The sequence below is a fragment of the Somniosus microcephalus genome, chromosome 13 (genome assembly GCF_052327205.1).
Source record: "Somniosus microcephalus isolate GS21.2 chromosome 13, FLI_Smic_1.0, whole genome shotgun sequence".
Classification (NCBI taxonomy): domain Eukaryota; kingdom Metazoa; phylum Chordata; class Chondrichthyes; order Squaliformes; family Somniosidae; genus Somniosus; species Somniosus microcephalus.
The window spans coordinates 43,212,148-43,223,308 of record NC_140999.1 but is presented as its reverse complement, the minus strand read 5'-3'; the positions used below and the strand labels follow the sequence as shown (position 1 = coordinate 43,223,308).

The 11,161-nt window shown below is 49.4% G+C and overlaps 1 protein-coding gene across 2 annotated transcripts; it reads right to left on the bottom strand.

The window, feature by feature from the left end:
* Positions 1-1,536: 1,536 nt before the first annotated feature.
* mrpl54 (mitochondrial ribosomal protein L54) lies at positions 1,537-8,733 on the bottom strand. Of its 2 annotated transcripts, none has more exons than XM_086004839.1 (3): positions 7,110-8,733; positions 5,983-6,139; positions 1,537-1,934 (listed from the first exon to the last, which is right to left on the bottom strand). In XM_086004839.1, exons 1-3 carry the CDS (start codon positions 7,234-7,236, stop codon positions 1,802-1,804), a joined length of 417 nt encoding a protein of 138 aa, XP_085860965.1. In that variant the 5' UTR covers positions 7,237-8,733; the 3' UTR covers positions 1,537-1,801. The 2 variants fall into 2 exon arrangements, with proteins under 2 accessions (XP_085860965.1, XP_085860966.1); XM_086004840.1 differs by lacking the exon at positions 7,110-8,733 and adding an exon at positions 6,842-6,992.
* Between the last annotated feature and the right edge of the window lie 2,428 nt (positions 8,734-11,161).

Below are 11,161 nucleotides of genomic sequence, written 5' to 3'. Positions count from 1 at the left end.
AATGCAATTTTTCTAACAGCTGGCAGTACTCGTATCCCAACAAGAGTCAGGGACCATAGAACTCGTACTCCAGCAACTGTCAGGGCCGGTAAAACCTGTACCCCAGCAAGAGTCAGGGCCTGTAGAACTTGTACCCCAGCAATAGTCAAGGACCATAGAATTCGTACCCCAGCAAGAGTCAGGGCCTGCAGAACTCGTATCCCAGCAATAGTCAGGGCCTGTAGAACTCGTACACCAGCAATCGTCAGGGCCTGTAAAACTCGTACCCCAGCAATAGACAGGGCCTGTAGAACTCGTACCCCAGCAATAGTCAGGGCCTGTAGAACTCATATCCCAGCAATAGTCAAGGACCATAGAATTCGTACCCCAGCAAGAGTCAGGGCCTGCAGAACTCGTATCCCAGCAATAGTCAGGGCCTGTAGAATTCGTACCCCAGCAAGAGTCAGGGCCTGTAGAACTTGTACCCCAGCAAGAGTCAGGGCCTGTAGAACTTGTACCCCAGCAAGAGTCAGGGCCTGTAGAACTCGTATCCCAGCAATAGTCAGAGACTGTAGAACTCGTACCCCAGCAACAGTCAGGGCCTGCAGAACTCGTATCCCAGCAATAGTCAGAGACTGTAGAATTCGTACCCCAGCAACAGTCAGGACCTGCAGAACTCGTACCCCAGCAATAGTCAGGGCCTCTGGAACTCGTACCCCAGCAATAGTCAGGGCCTCTGGAACTCGTACCCCAGCAATAGTCAGGGCCTGTAGAACTCGTACACCAGCAATAGTCAGGGCCTGTAGAACTCGTACCCCAGCAATAGTCAGGGCCTGTAGAACTCGTACCCCAGCAATAGTCAGAGCCTGTAGAACTCGTACCCCAGCAATAGTCAGGACCTTTAGAACTCGTACCCCAGCAAGTCAGGGCCTTCAGAACCTGTACCCCAGCAATAGTCAGGGCCTGTAGAACTCGTACCCCAGCAATAGTCAGGGCCTTTAGAACCTGTAGCCCAGCAATAGTCAGGGCCTGTAGAACTCGTACCCAAGCAATAGTCAGGACCTTTAGAACTCGTACCCCAGCAATAGTCAGGGCCTGTAGAACTCGTACCCCAGCAATAGTCAGGGCCTTTAGAACCTGTAGCCCAGCAATAGTCAGGGCCTGTAGAACTCGTACCCCAGCAATAGTCAGGGCCTTTAGAACCTGTAGCCCAGCAATAGTCAGGGACCGTAGAACTCGTACCCCAGCAATAGTCAGGGACCGTAGAACTCGTACCCCAGCAATAGTCACGGCCTGTAGAACTCGTACCCCAGCAATAGTCAGGGCCTGTAGAACTTGTACCCCAGCAATAGTCAGGGCCTGTAGAACTTGTACCCCAGCAATAGTCAGGGACTGTAGAACTCGTACCCCAGCAATAGTCAGGGACTGTAGAACTCGTACCCCAGCAATAGTCAGGGCCTGTAGAACTCGTACCCCAGCAATAGTCAGGGACCGTAGAACTCGTACCTCTGAGCGTCAGGGCCTTTTGGAGTGGAGTGAAGAGGATAAGAGGGAAAATACTTTAGAAAAAAAATTGCTACTTTTATTTTGCATCATTCATCAGTAAATGAAAGTGTTAAACACACTTTCCCTGTGTATCACTGAGTCACATTGCATACAGCTGAGGAACCCAGGCTCAATCCCTTCACAGCACTGCCCTGTTACTGGCTGTTGGTTTGAAGTGCAAGTAATCCAGGACAGCTGCTGTTCGAATTCTCTCCTCAGACGACATTCCTCATTTTGGGGAAATGGTTATTTGGGGCTCATTGTCCATAAGCTTTTCCTAGAATTTCTTTCCTTTGTGGAGTTTGTTGTGTTGCCACATGTGCTGTTTTCTTATCCTTTTCCTGTATTCCCACGATTCTGGGTCTAGCTCATCCAGACTCTTTGGGGGTCCAAGATTCAGGGTAAACAACCTACAAGAAATCATCTATTAAAAGAATTCATTTATCATCTGCTTAAAGCATCCAATTACACAATGGCCCAGAAATTCGGGTCCCAACGCATGAGTACGCACGGGGTACTCACCCGTAGGCCCAACGAAAGTGCCGGTTTCGTGCATGCACTGCGCGGGAAACCAGCACTTCCGTTCCCCTGAAAGAAGGGGTTGACAGGTGGAACGCGTGCGCCGGAGAGGCAGCGCGTGCGCATCGAACTTACGTTTTATTTTGCAGGTTTCTCCGGGAGGGTAAGTCTCCAGCAGTTACACTTTTAAAAAGCAGGCGCAAGGCCTGCTTTTAACAAGGTAAGTGGTGAATTAATTAAAATTAAAACATTTTTTCCACAGGTTTATTATTTTTAAATACTTTAAAGAAAGGTAAGTTTATTTTTAGCCCCGTTAGAAAATGTAATTCATTTTTTCAAAAATTTAAATTAGTTTAAAATAGTTATTTCATGTAATTTATAGTTATTTTAAAAATGTGATTTTTAAAAAATTTATTTGAAATTTTAGTGATGTTTTGGGGCTTATAGTATTTATAGGTTTGACAGCTCTTCCTGTCAAATTTATGAATGAAGCATTCCCTGCTACCATTGGCTCTCCATGGCCCACGTGATCCACGGGAATGCATCGAACTAACTGCGCCCCTGGGATACGCAAGCACTGTGCGCCGGCAGTTGGAGGAGGCCCAGGATCGGAATCCCACGCGGGCCCACAGCTCAACAGCCGGCACGCTAGGTAAGTGCAGGTCGGGGGCTTGCACCCGCGGGAAGCCCCCGACCCGAATTTCTGGGCCATTAAATAAACTCCAGCTCAGGGGCTCCCCCTGGTGGGTCAGCGGGTAAACTCACTGCACAGTGAGTAGCTGAGCCACAGGGACCAGGCAGGTGCCAATACCAAATCTGTGCTGAATTAGCTGATTTCAGCCAGGCAGCACTACGACTTATCTCAGTGGGGGAGGATAAAAAATAAATCCAGCTGGGTATCTGCTCCTGATTAATGTCAGGGTCCAGGTATCCTGTGCATAAGATTTTTTTTAATGGCGCTCTTGGGACGTGGGCAATGCTGTCAGATCCACATTTGTTGCCCATCCCTTGTTGCCCAAGGTGATGGTGGTGCAGGTCGTGCTCTGTAGTGACTTGGCATGAAGAGTTAACCACGTAGTGTGGGACTGAAGTCACATGTAGGCCCAACTGGGTAAGGGTGGCACACTCCCTTCCCTGAAGGACATTAGTGAACCAGCAATCAGCAGCTTTCAAGGTTAACCTGATTTATTGAATTCAATTTCACACTTACCCTAGTGGGATTTGAACTCAGGAAATAACAACAGAAAACGCTGGAAAAACTCAGCAGGTCAGGCAACATCCGTGGAGAGAGAAACAGAGTTAACGTTTCAGGTCTGGGACCCTTCATCAGAACTGGAAAAAGCTGGAGATGTAACAGGTATTATTAAGCAGGTGCAGAGACAGGGGGGAGGGGAGGAAGGAATTGAAGGAATATACTGTGCTTTTGTAGGAGGCAGGAAAGATAAAATGTTGCAAATGGGAATGGCAAAATCATACAGCATGAAAAATGGGGGCAGGGGTTATAGTTTGAAATTGTTGAACTCAATGTTGAGTCCAGACGGCTGTAAAGTGCCTAATCAAAGATGAGGTGCTGTTCCTCGAGCTTACGTTGAGCTTCATTGGAACTGTGTAAGAGGACGAGGACAGAGAGATCAGAGTGGGAGTGAAACGGTGAATTAAAGTGACAGGCGACCGGAAGCTCGGGGTCACCCTTACGGACTGAACGGAGGTGTTCCGCAAAGCGGTCGCCCAATCTGCGTTTGGTCTCCCCAATGTAGAGGAGGCCACATCATGAGCAGCGAATACAGTATACTAAATTGCAAGAAGTACAAGTAAATTGCTGTTTCACCTGGAAGGGGTGTTTGGGACCCTGGACAGTGGGAAGGGAGGAGGTAAAAGGGCATGTGTTGCATCTCCTGTGCTTGCACGGGAAGGTGCAGGGCTAATTGAGGAGTGGACCAGGGTGTCGCGGAGAGAATGGTCCCTTCGGAATGCTGAAAGGGGAAGTGAGGGGGAAGGTGTGTTTGGTGGTGGGATCACGTTGGAGGTTGCGGAAATGGCGGAGGATGATCCGTTGAATGTGGAGGCTGGTGGGGTGAAAGGCGAGGACAAGTGGAACCCTATCATGGTTCTGGAAGGGGTGAGAGCAGAATTGCGGGAAATGGAACAGACACGGTCAAGGGCCGTGTCAACCACAGTAGAGGGGAATCCTCGGTTCAGGAAAAAGGAAGACATGTTGGAAGCACTGGTATGGAAGGTGGCATCGTCAGAACAGACGCGGCGGAGACGGAGAAACTGGGAAAATGGAATAGAGTCCTTACAGGAAGCGGGGTGGGAGGAAGTGTAGTCCAGGTAGCTGAGAGAGTCATTGGGCTTGTAGTGGATGTTTGTCAAAAGCTGATCGCCAGAAATGGAGACGGAGAAGTCAAGGAAGGGAAGGGAAGAGTCGGAGATGGACCATGTGAAGGTGAGGGAAGGGTGGAAATTGGAAGTAAAGTGAATGAACTTATCTAGTTCAGGGCGAGAGCAGGAAACGGCACCAATACAGTCATCGATGTACCGGAAAAAGAGGCGAGGGAGGGGACCTGAGTAGGACTGGAACAAAGAATGTTCCACATATCCCATGAAAAGGCAGGCATAGCTAGGGCCCATGCGGGTACCCATAGCAATACCTTTAATTTGAAGGAAGTGAGTGGAGTCAGAGAAGTTGTTCAATGTGAGAACAAGTTCAGCCAGGCGGAGGAGAGTGGTGGTGAATGGGGACTGGTTGGGCCTCTGTTCAAGGAAGAAGCGGAGCACCCTCAGGCCGTCCTGGTGGGGGATGGAGGTGTAGAGGGATTGGATGTCCATAGTGAAAAGGAGTCGGGTGGGGCCAGGTAACTGGAAACTGTTAAAGTGACGGAGGGCATCGAAAGAGTCGCGAACGTAGGTGGGAAGAGACTGGACAAGGGGAGAAAAAAGAGTTGAGATAGGAAGAGATAAGTTCCATGGGGCAAGAACAGGCTGAAACGAAGGGTCTACCAGGGCAGTCCTGTTTGTGGATCTTGGGAAGGAGGTAGAAGCGGGCTGTGCGGGGTTGGGGGATGATGAGGTTGGCGGCCATGGAGAGAAGATCTCCAGAGGAGATGAGGTCAGTGACAGTTTTGGAAACAATGGCTTGATGTTTGCTAGTGGGGTCATGGTCCAGGTGGAGGTAGGAGGAGGAGTTGGAGAGTTGGCGTTCAGCTTCCGCACGGTAGAGGTCGGTTCGCCAAACAACAACAGCACCACCCTTATCAGCAGGTTTAATGATAATGTTAATGTTAGGGTTGGATCGGAGAGAACGGAGTGCTGCAAGTTCAGAGGGAGGTAGGTTGGAGTGAGAGAGGGGAGCAGAGAAATTGAGACGGCCGATGTCACATTCCCTGCCCCAATATTCTGACACACTATATCCACACTCATACAACTTGGACACAGTGAGGAGCGTTTAAAATAATGAAGTGAACTGACACAGTAGGCAGGGATGATTCTTCCTTCTCATAAAGGGTATCTACAACGAGGGGACAGAATTCATGTTAAGCTGGTTAAAAATCAGGAAATGCTTCTTCAAATAAAGGGCTGAGGGGATCTGGAAATCACTGCATTAGAAGGGAAATCAACTGAAGGCTTAAAAGGGGAGAGATGCACATACTTGGGAAGTAAGGGTATTAAAGCATATGGAGAAAGGACAGGGATTGGATTAAAAAGATAAAGCGCTGTAATGGCGAACAACAATGGATAGCCTCGATGGATGACTCCTGTACCAGAGGATAGCCACCACCTCCCATGGAACTGCTACCACAGCTAGGAGCCAGCACCCCCTCGCCCAATGGGAAGCCAGCACCCCCTCGCCCAATAGGGAGCCAGCACCCGTGCCCAACCAAGGGGCAATCTGACGGAAGAAAACAAGGATACTATATCCAGGTAAAGGGTAATACTGACCATTCAGGGTATTCGGTGTCCGGTTGCAGCTCTGGGTCTTTGCCTTGCTTGTAGATATTGACTCCCACAGCGTGCGTGGTCAGGATGACGGGATCCGTACAAACCTCTGGACCTTGCAGAGCCTCTTTAACTCCCATCTTCCCTTTCCCCTTGACAGCTGAAATTATACAAAGAAAATATTAGGCGTGAAGGAAACGTATCAGCTTGGTTCAGTTGGTAGTGCTCTTGCCTCAAATTAAAAGAACATTTTATCACATCCTCAAGACCTCCTGATACACTTCACAGCCAATGCATTGAAGTGCGGCCACTGTTGTGCGGCTACGTAGAAGGCTGTGGGTTCAAGCCCCAGACTGGGGGTGAGGCGGGGGGCTGTCTCCCCAGGTACTGCTCAGACTGGGGGGGGGGGGGTCTTCAATTCTGGCCTCTTGAGCACCTCTGATTTGATCGCTCCATCACTGGTGGCCGTGCCTGTCAGCTGCCAAGACCCTAAGCTCCGGAATTCCCTCCCTAAACCTCTCAACCTCTCCTCCTTTTAAGACGCTTCTTAAAATCTACCTTTTTGACCAAGCTTTTGATCACCTGTCCTAATTTCTCCTTATGTGGTTCAGTGTCAAATTTTGTTTTATGACACTCCTGTGAAGCGCCTTGGGACTTTTTACTACGTTAAAATGCGCTATATAAATTCATATTGTTGTTATTGTCTGCCCCGCACATTAATGGCCCAGACTTTTGGCGGGGAGGGGGTGGGGGTCGCTCTCCCCGGACTCGGGCTGATCCGCTGTCTCAGGAGCAGCCGGCCTTCCCGAGGTCAGAGTCGTGCCCGAGCGGCCGGTGCGGAGCTTGTGCAGATTCCGCTCACCTGCTTTCTTGGCGTAGCCATTAGCGACTACTCTGCCGAGTCGGTCACCCTGCAGCAATGCGGCCCTAACGGAGCCGCGGCCCAGCAACAGACCATACCGTGCAGCCATCGCTCCCCGCTCGCCAATCACAGGCTCCCGTCACCTCCCGCCCGCCAATTACAGGCCCGCGGCACCCCCCGCCAGCCAATCACAGACTCCCGGCACCTCCCGCCCGCCACAGGCTTCCGGCCTCCCGCTCGCCAATCATAAGCTCCCGGCCCCGCTCACCAATCACAGGCGCCCGGCTTTGCCTCACCAAATCCCGCTCCTCAGGTGAGGCAACCCGGGAATCAACGATTCGGCGATTAGCAAGGGGTTGCAAGGTCCCCCACCCCCCTGCCGGCAGACCCTCCATATTACAGATGTCCAGCAATTTTCAGCTTAAAGTAACCAACTTCTGTCAAGTTTAAACAGGCTTGGAAGGGAAATAAAACAGAATAGGAGTCATTTTGCTATAAGTGATTTGCTTGCACATAAAGAATGGTCACTTGGCCAAAGGAGCAAAGGGCAGCCATAAACCATAGCCCAATACAAGTCAGTGCCTTCAGGCAACAAAGACCCTACACGTATTTATCCTGCAATTATGTCCTCAGGATATCCCAAAGTGCTTCACAGCCCACAAATTATTTTTGAAATGTAATCACTTGTTACATAGGCACGTGCAGCAACTAATTTACACACAGCATGATCCCACAAACAGCAGTGAAATAATGACCAAATAACATGTATTTTGGGGTTATTGGTTAGGAAAAAAGAAAAGGGAAGATAATGTAGAAGAAAAATGAAGATGAACTTATTACAATTAAATAAAGGGCAAATAGATACCAGAGTTTACTGGCATACTAGGTCAGAAGTGACCTAAAAACTGCTTTATTTATGCAGGGTTCTAGCACTTAAAAGTCCCAGGCATTATGCTCCTGGTTCAGACTGCAATGCTATTGGCCCTGGTGGTAGATTATCCATCCACAGAGGGCATCATAGCCAAGCCCAATCCTGAACACATTTGTACCCGCCCCAGTTGATCTCTATTCTGGGGACATCCATGCACCCCACACAACACCAATCCTTACTGGAGAGAGGAGAGGGTGCTGCGATACAACTGTTTGAAGTTCAGACATTTCACACTTGGCTGTCTATCAATTGGTCCTTGTAGTGTATGTACCGTGGGCGCCGCGGGGGCTGGAGTGCATAATTAATTCGGAAAACCAAATTTTAATTTGATTTATTAAGACTTAGTTGAACTTTTGTTTATTTACAGTCGGATTTTTTTTTGGGTTCAAATAAAAAGAGTTAAGTCAGAACTACTATTTACAGCTCCTGTATACTGTAGTACCGGCAGTGATCACACCGGTATATAAGCTTTGCACATGCCTCTGTACCCCAGTCTAGAGATTACCCTACTCCAGTAAAGACCTGTTATTTGTTAATGTACAGCATCCGTGTGATTATTTATCCACTGAACCACGGAGCCAAGAGTGGCGACGAGTGTCGATTCGAATCTACCTGCAACATAAAAGGAAAAAAAAAGTCGAGGCCAGGAACACGGGCGTCAACCACAAGCAACCGCCCAACAGTCAGGCAGAGATCCAACTTCGCCAGGGAGGCTGTGGAGAGCCGGGCTTGGTTCCCCAGCCACAACGAGCAGTAAGAAACCGACGACAGGTCCGGAGCAGACCCTTCCCGAGCAGCGGCGGCTGGAGCCGCCCGACGGCAGAGAGAGAGCCGAGCAGTATCGACGGGGTAAGACAGAGGGTGAAGAGCGCAGGGCGCAGCCAGGGGTTGAACACCGAGCAGCGTCGAGGAAAAATTAAGCAACCGGAGAGAGAGGGTAAGAAACAGCCGGGTTCTAGACTGAGCGGCGTCAAAAAATATCAAAAGAAGAACGCGCAGAGCACAGCCAGGGATCACGGGCTGATCAGGGTCCATGGGGCGAAGCAAGGGGAGACGCCATTGAGCCGCGGAGAAGTAGGGAGAGTGCGGGAGGCGCCATTGAGAAGCAGGGAGAGCGCGGGAGACGCCATTGAGAAGCAGGGAGAGCGCGGGAGACGCCATTGAGCCGCGGAGAAGGAAGAGCGCAGGAGACGCCATTTTGAGAAGCCGTAGCGAAGAAGGGCGAGCGCAGGAAGGAAAGAAAGCGCGGGAGACGCCATTTTGTGCTAGCGGAGAAGAAGTGGAAGCGCGGGAGGCGCCACTGGTGATAGTTAACGCACAACCAAGGATGCCGAAGAGTGGCAGTATCTCTACGTTCGACAATGAAGTCGAAGATTGGGCGACATATGTGGAACGTATTGAGGTGTACTGCAGGGCGAATGAAGTGCCAGATGCTAATAAAGCACTGGTTCTGTTAAATTCCATGGGTGCAAAAACTTATGGGTTACTGCGAAATCTAATAACCCCAGAGAAGCCGGTAAACAAGAATTTTGAAAGCATAGTAGAAATCCTACAGGACCACTTAAGCCCCACACCGCTGCTGATAGCAGAACGATTTAAGTTCCATAAAAGGAACCAACACAAAGACGAAAGCAATGCCGAGTACCTAACGGAACTGCGCAAGCTATCGAAATACTGCCAGTTTGGAGCGGGACTAGCAGACACGTTAAGGGACAAGTTTGTGTGTGGGCTACAAAGTGAAGGAACCCAGAAACAGCTTCTATCAGAAAAGGACCTTACGCTGGACAAAGCTTTCAGTATGGCAGTATCACACGAAGCAGCCGCAAGGGGCGCTGCAGAGATACAACGGAGACCGCAAGAATATGGCACCAACGAAATGACCTATGGAACAGGGAAGTACTATCGCTGTGGCAGAACAACACATGACCAGAAAGATTGTTGGTTCAAGGACCAAGTGTGCAGACAGTGTGGGGAAATAGGACACATAGCAAGATTCTGCAGGTCTGGGAAGAAAACCAACAGTAAGAAATCTCCACAGGAGAAGTACAAAAAGGTACACCAGGTGATGGACAGTAGTTCAGACGAACAGAAAAGTGACACAGACCCCGGAAGCAAGGAGCTGGGTTGTCTGAAACTACATAAGGTAACCGAAATGGAGGATCACCAGACTATCTGGGTTACACTCAAGATAGACGGAGTCCAAGTGGAAATGGAATTGGACACAGGGTCAGCTCGAACAGTCATAAATCAAAGAGACTACAAGCGGCTATTTTCACACATACCCTTGAAAGCTACAGAGATTGTCTTGAAGACGTATACGGGGCAAAAAGTCTACCCCAAAGGACAAATAAGGGTGAAAGTGACATATAAAGGCCAGGAAATACCTAAAATGGATATATATGTATTGCCAAATGGAGGACCACCACTGCTAGGATGTGAATGGATCCGGAAGATACAATTAGATTGGCATTCCATACAGGCACTGAAGGTTGAGGCCAAAAAGGATGACGACGTCACACCTGGACGACTGTCAAAAATGCTAACTGACGCAAAAGAAGTGTTCCAGGAGGGACTAGGAACACAAAGGAATAACAGCAACAATTAAAATAGAGGAAAATGCAAGCCCAAAGTTTCTGACGGCCAGTGCCTTATGCGATCAGACCAGCTGTTGAAGCAGAGCTGGAAGGGTTGGAACATTCAGGAGTACTGTCCAAAGTGGACTGGAGTGAGTGGGCTACACCCATCGTTCCTGTAATGAAGAGGTCGTTGAGTAATACGCCTGGGGAACCAAAGAAGGTCCGCATCTGTGGGGATTTTAAGGTGACAGTGAACCCAGTCCTTAACACGGTGCAATATCCGCTTCCACGTATTGAGGATATTTTCGCCTCGCTATCTGCTGGTAAACGCTTCACCAAAATTGATCTAGCCCAGGCGTACTTGCAAATGGAGGTAGAAGAAGCTTCGAAACATTACCTTACGATCAACACCCATAAAGGTCTCTATCAATACAACCGGCTGGTGTTTGGAGTAGCCTCGGCTCCGGCTATCTGGCAAAGGGCGATGGATCAGGTCCTGCAAGGGATTCCAGGGACCCAGTGTTATTTGGACGACATCTTGGTCACGGGCAAAAATGACGGTGATCACCTCGCTAACTTGGAGAAGGTGCTCCCCAGATTAAAAGGAGTATGGGCTACGAGCTAATCGCCACAAGTGTGAGTTTTTCCAGAAACAGATCTCGTATTGCGGCCGCGTCATCGATGAAGAGGGGTTACATAAGTCCCCTGACAAGATTGAGGCAGTAGTCAAGGCTCCAGCACCGGAAAATATGTCACAACTGAGGTCGTTCCTTGGGCTGGTAAACTATTACCATCAGTTCTTACCAAATTTGT

Excerpts from the sequence above, each read along its gene's own strand:
- mrpl54 (XM_086004839.1), bottom strand. The coding sequence starts at position 7,236 with ATGGAGGGTCTGCCGGCAGGGGGGTGGGGGACCTTGCAACCCCTTGCT. Across the intron at positions 6,140-7,109 it reads AAGCCGGGCGCCTGTGATTG|CTGTCAAGGGGAAAGGGAAG; the intron begins GTGAGCGGGGCC and ends GTATAATTTCAG. Across the intron at positions 1,935-5,982 it reads GACACCGAATACCCTGAATG|GTTGTTTACCCTGAATCTTG; the intron begins GTCAGTATTACC and ends GATTTCTTGTAG.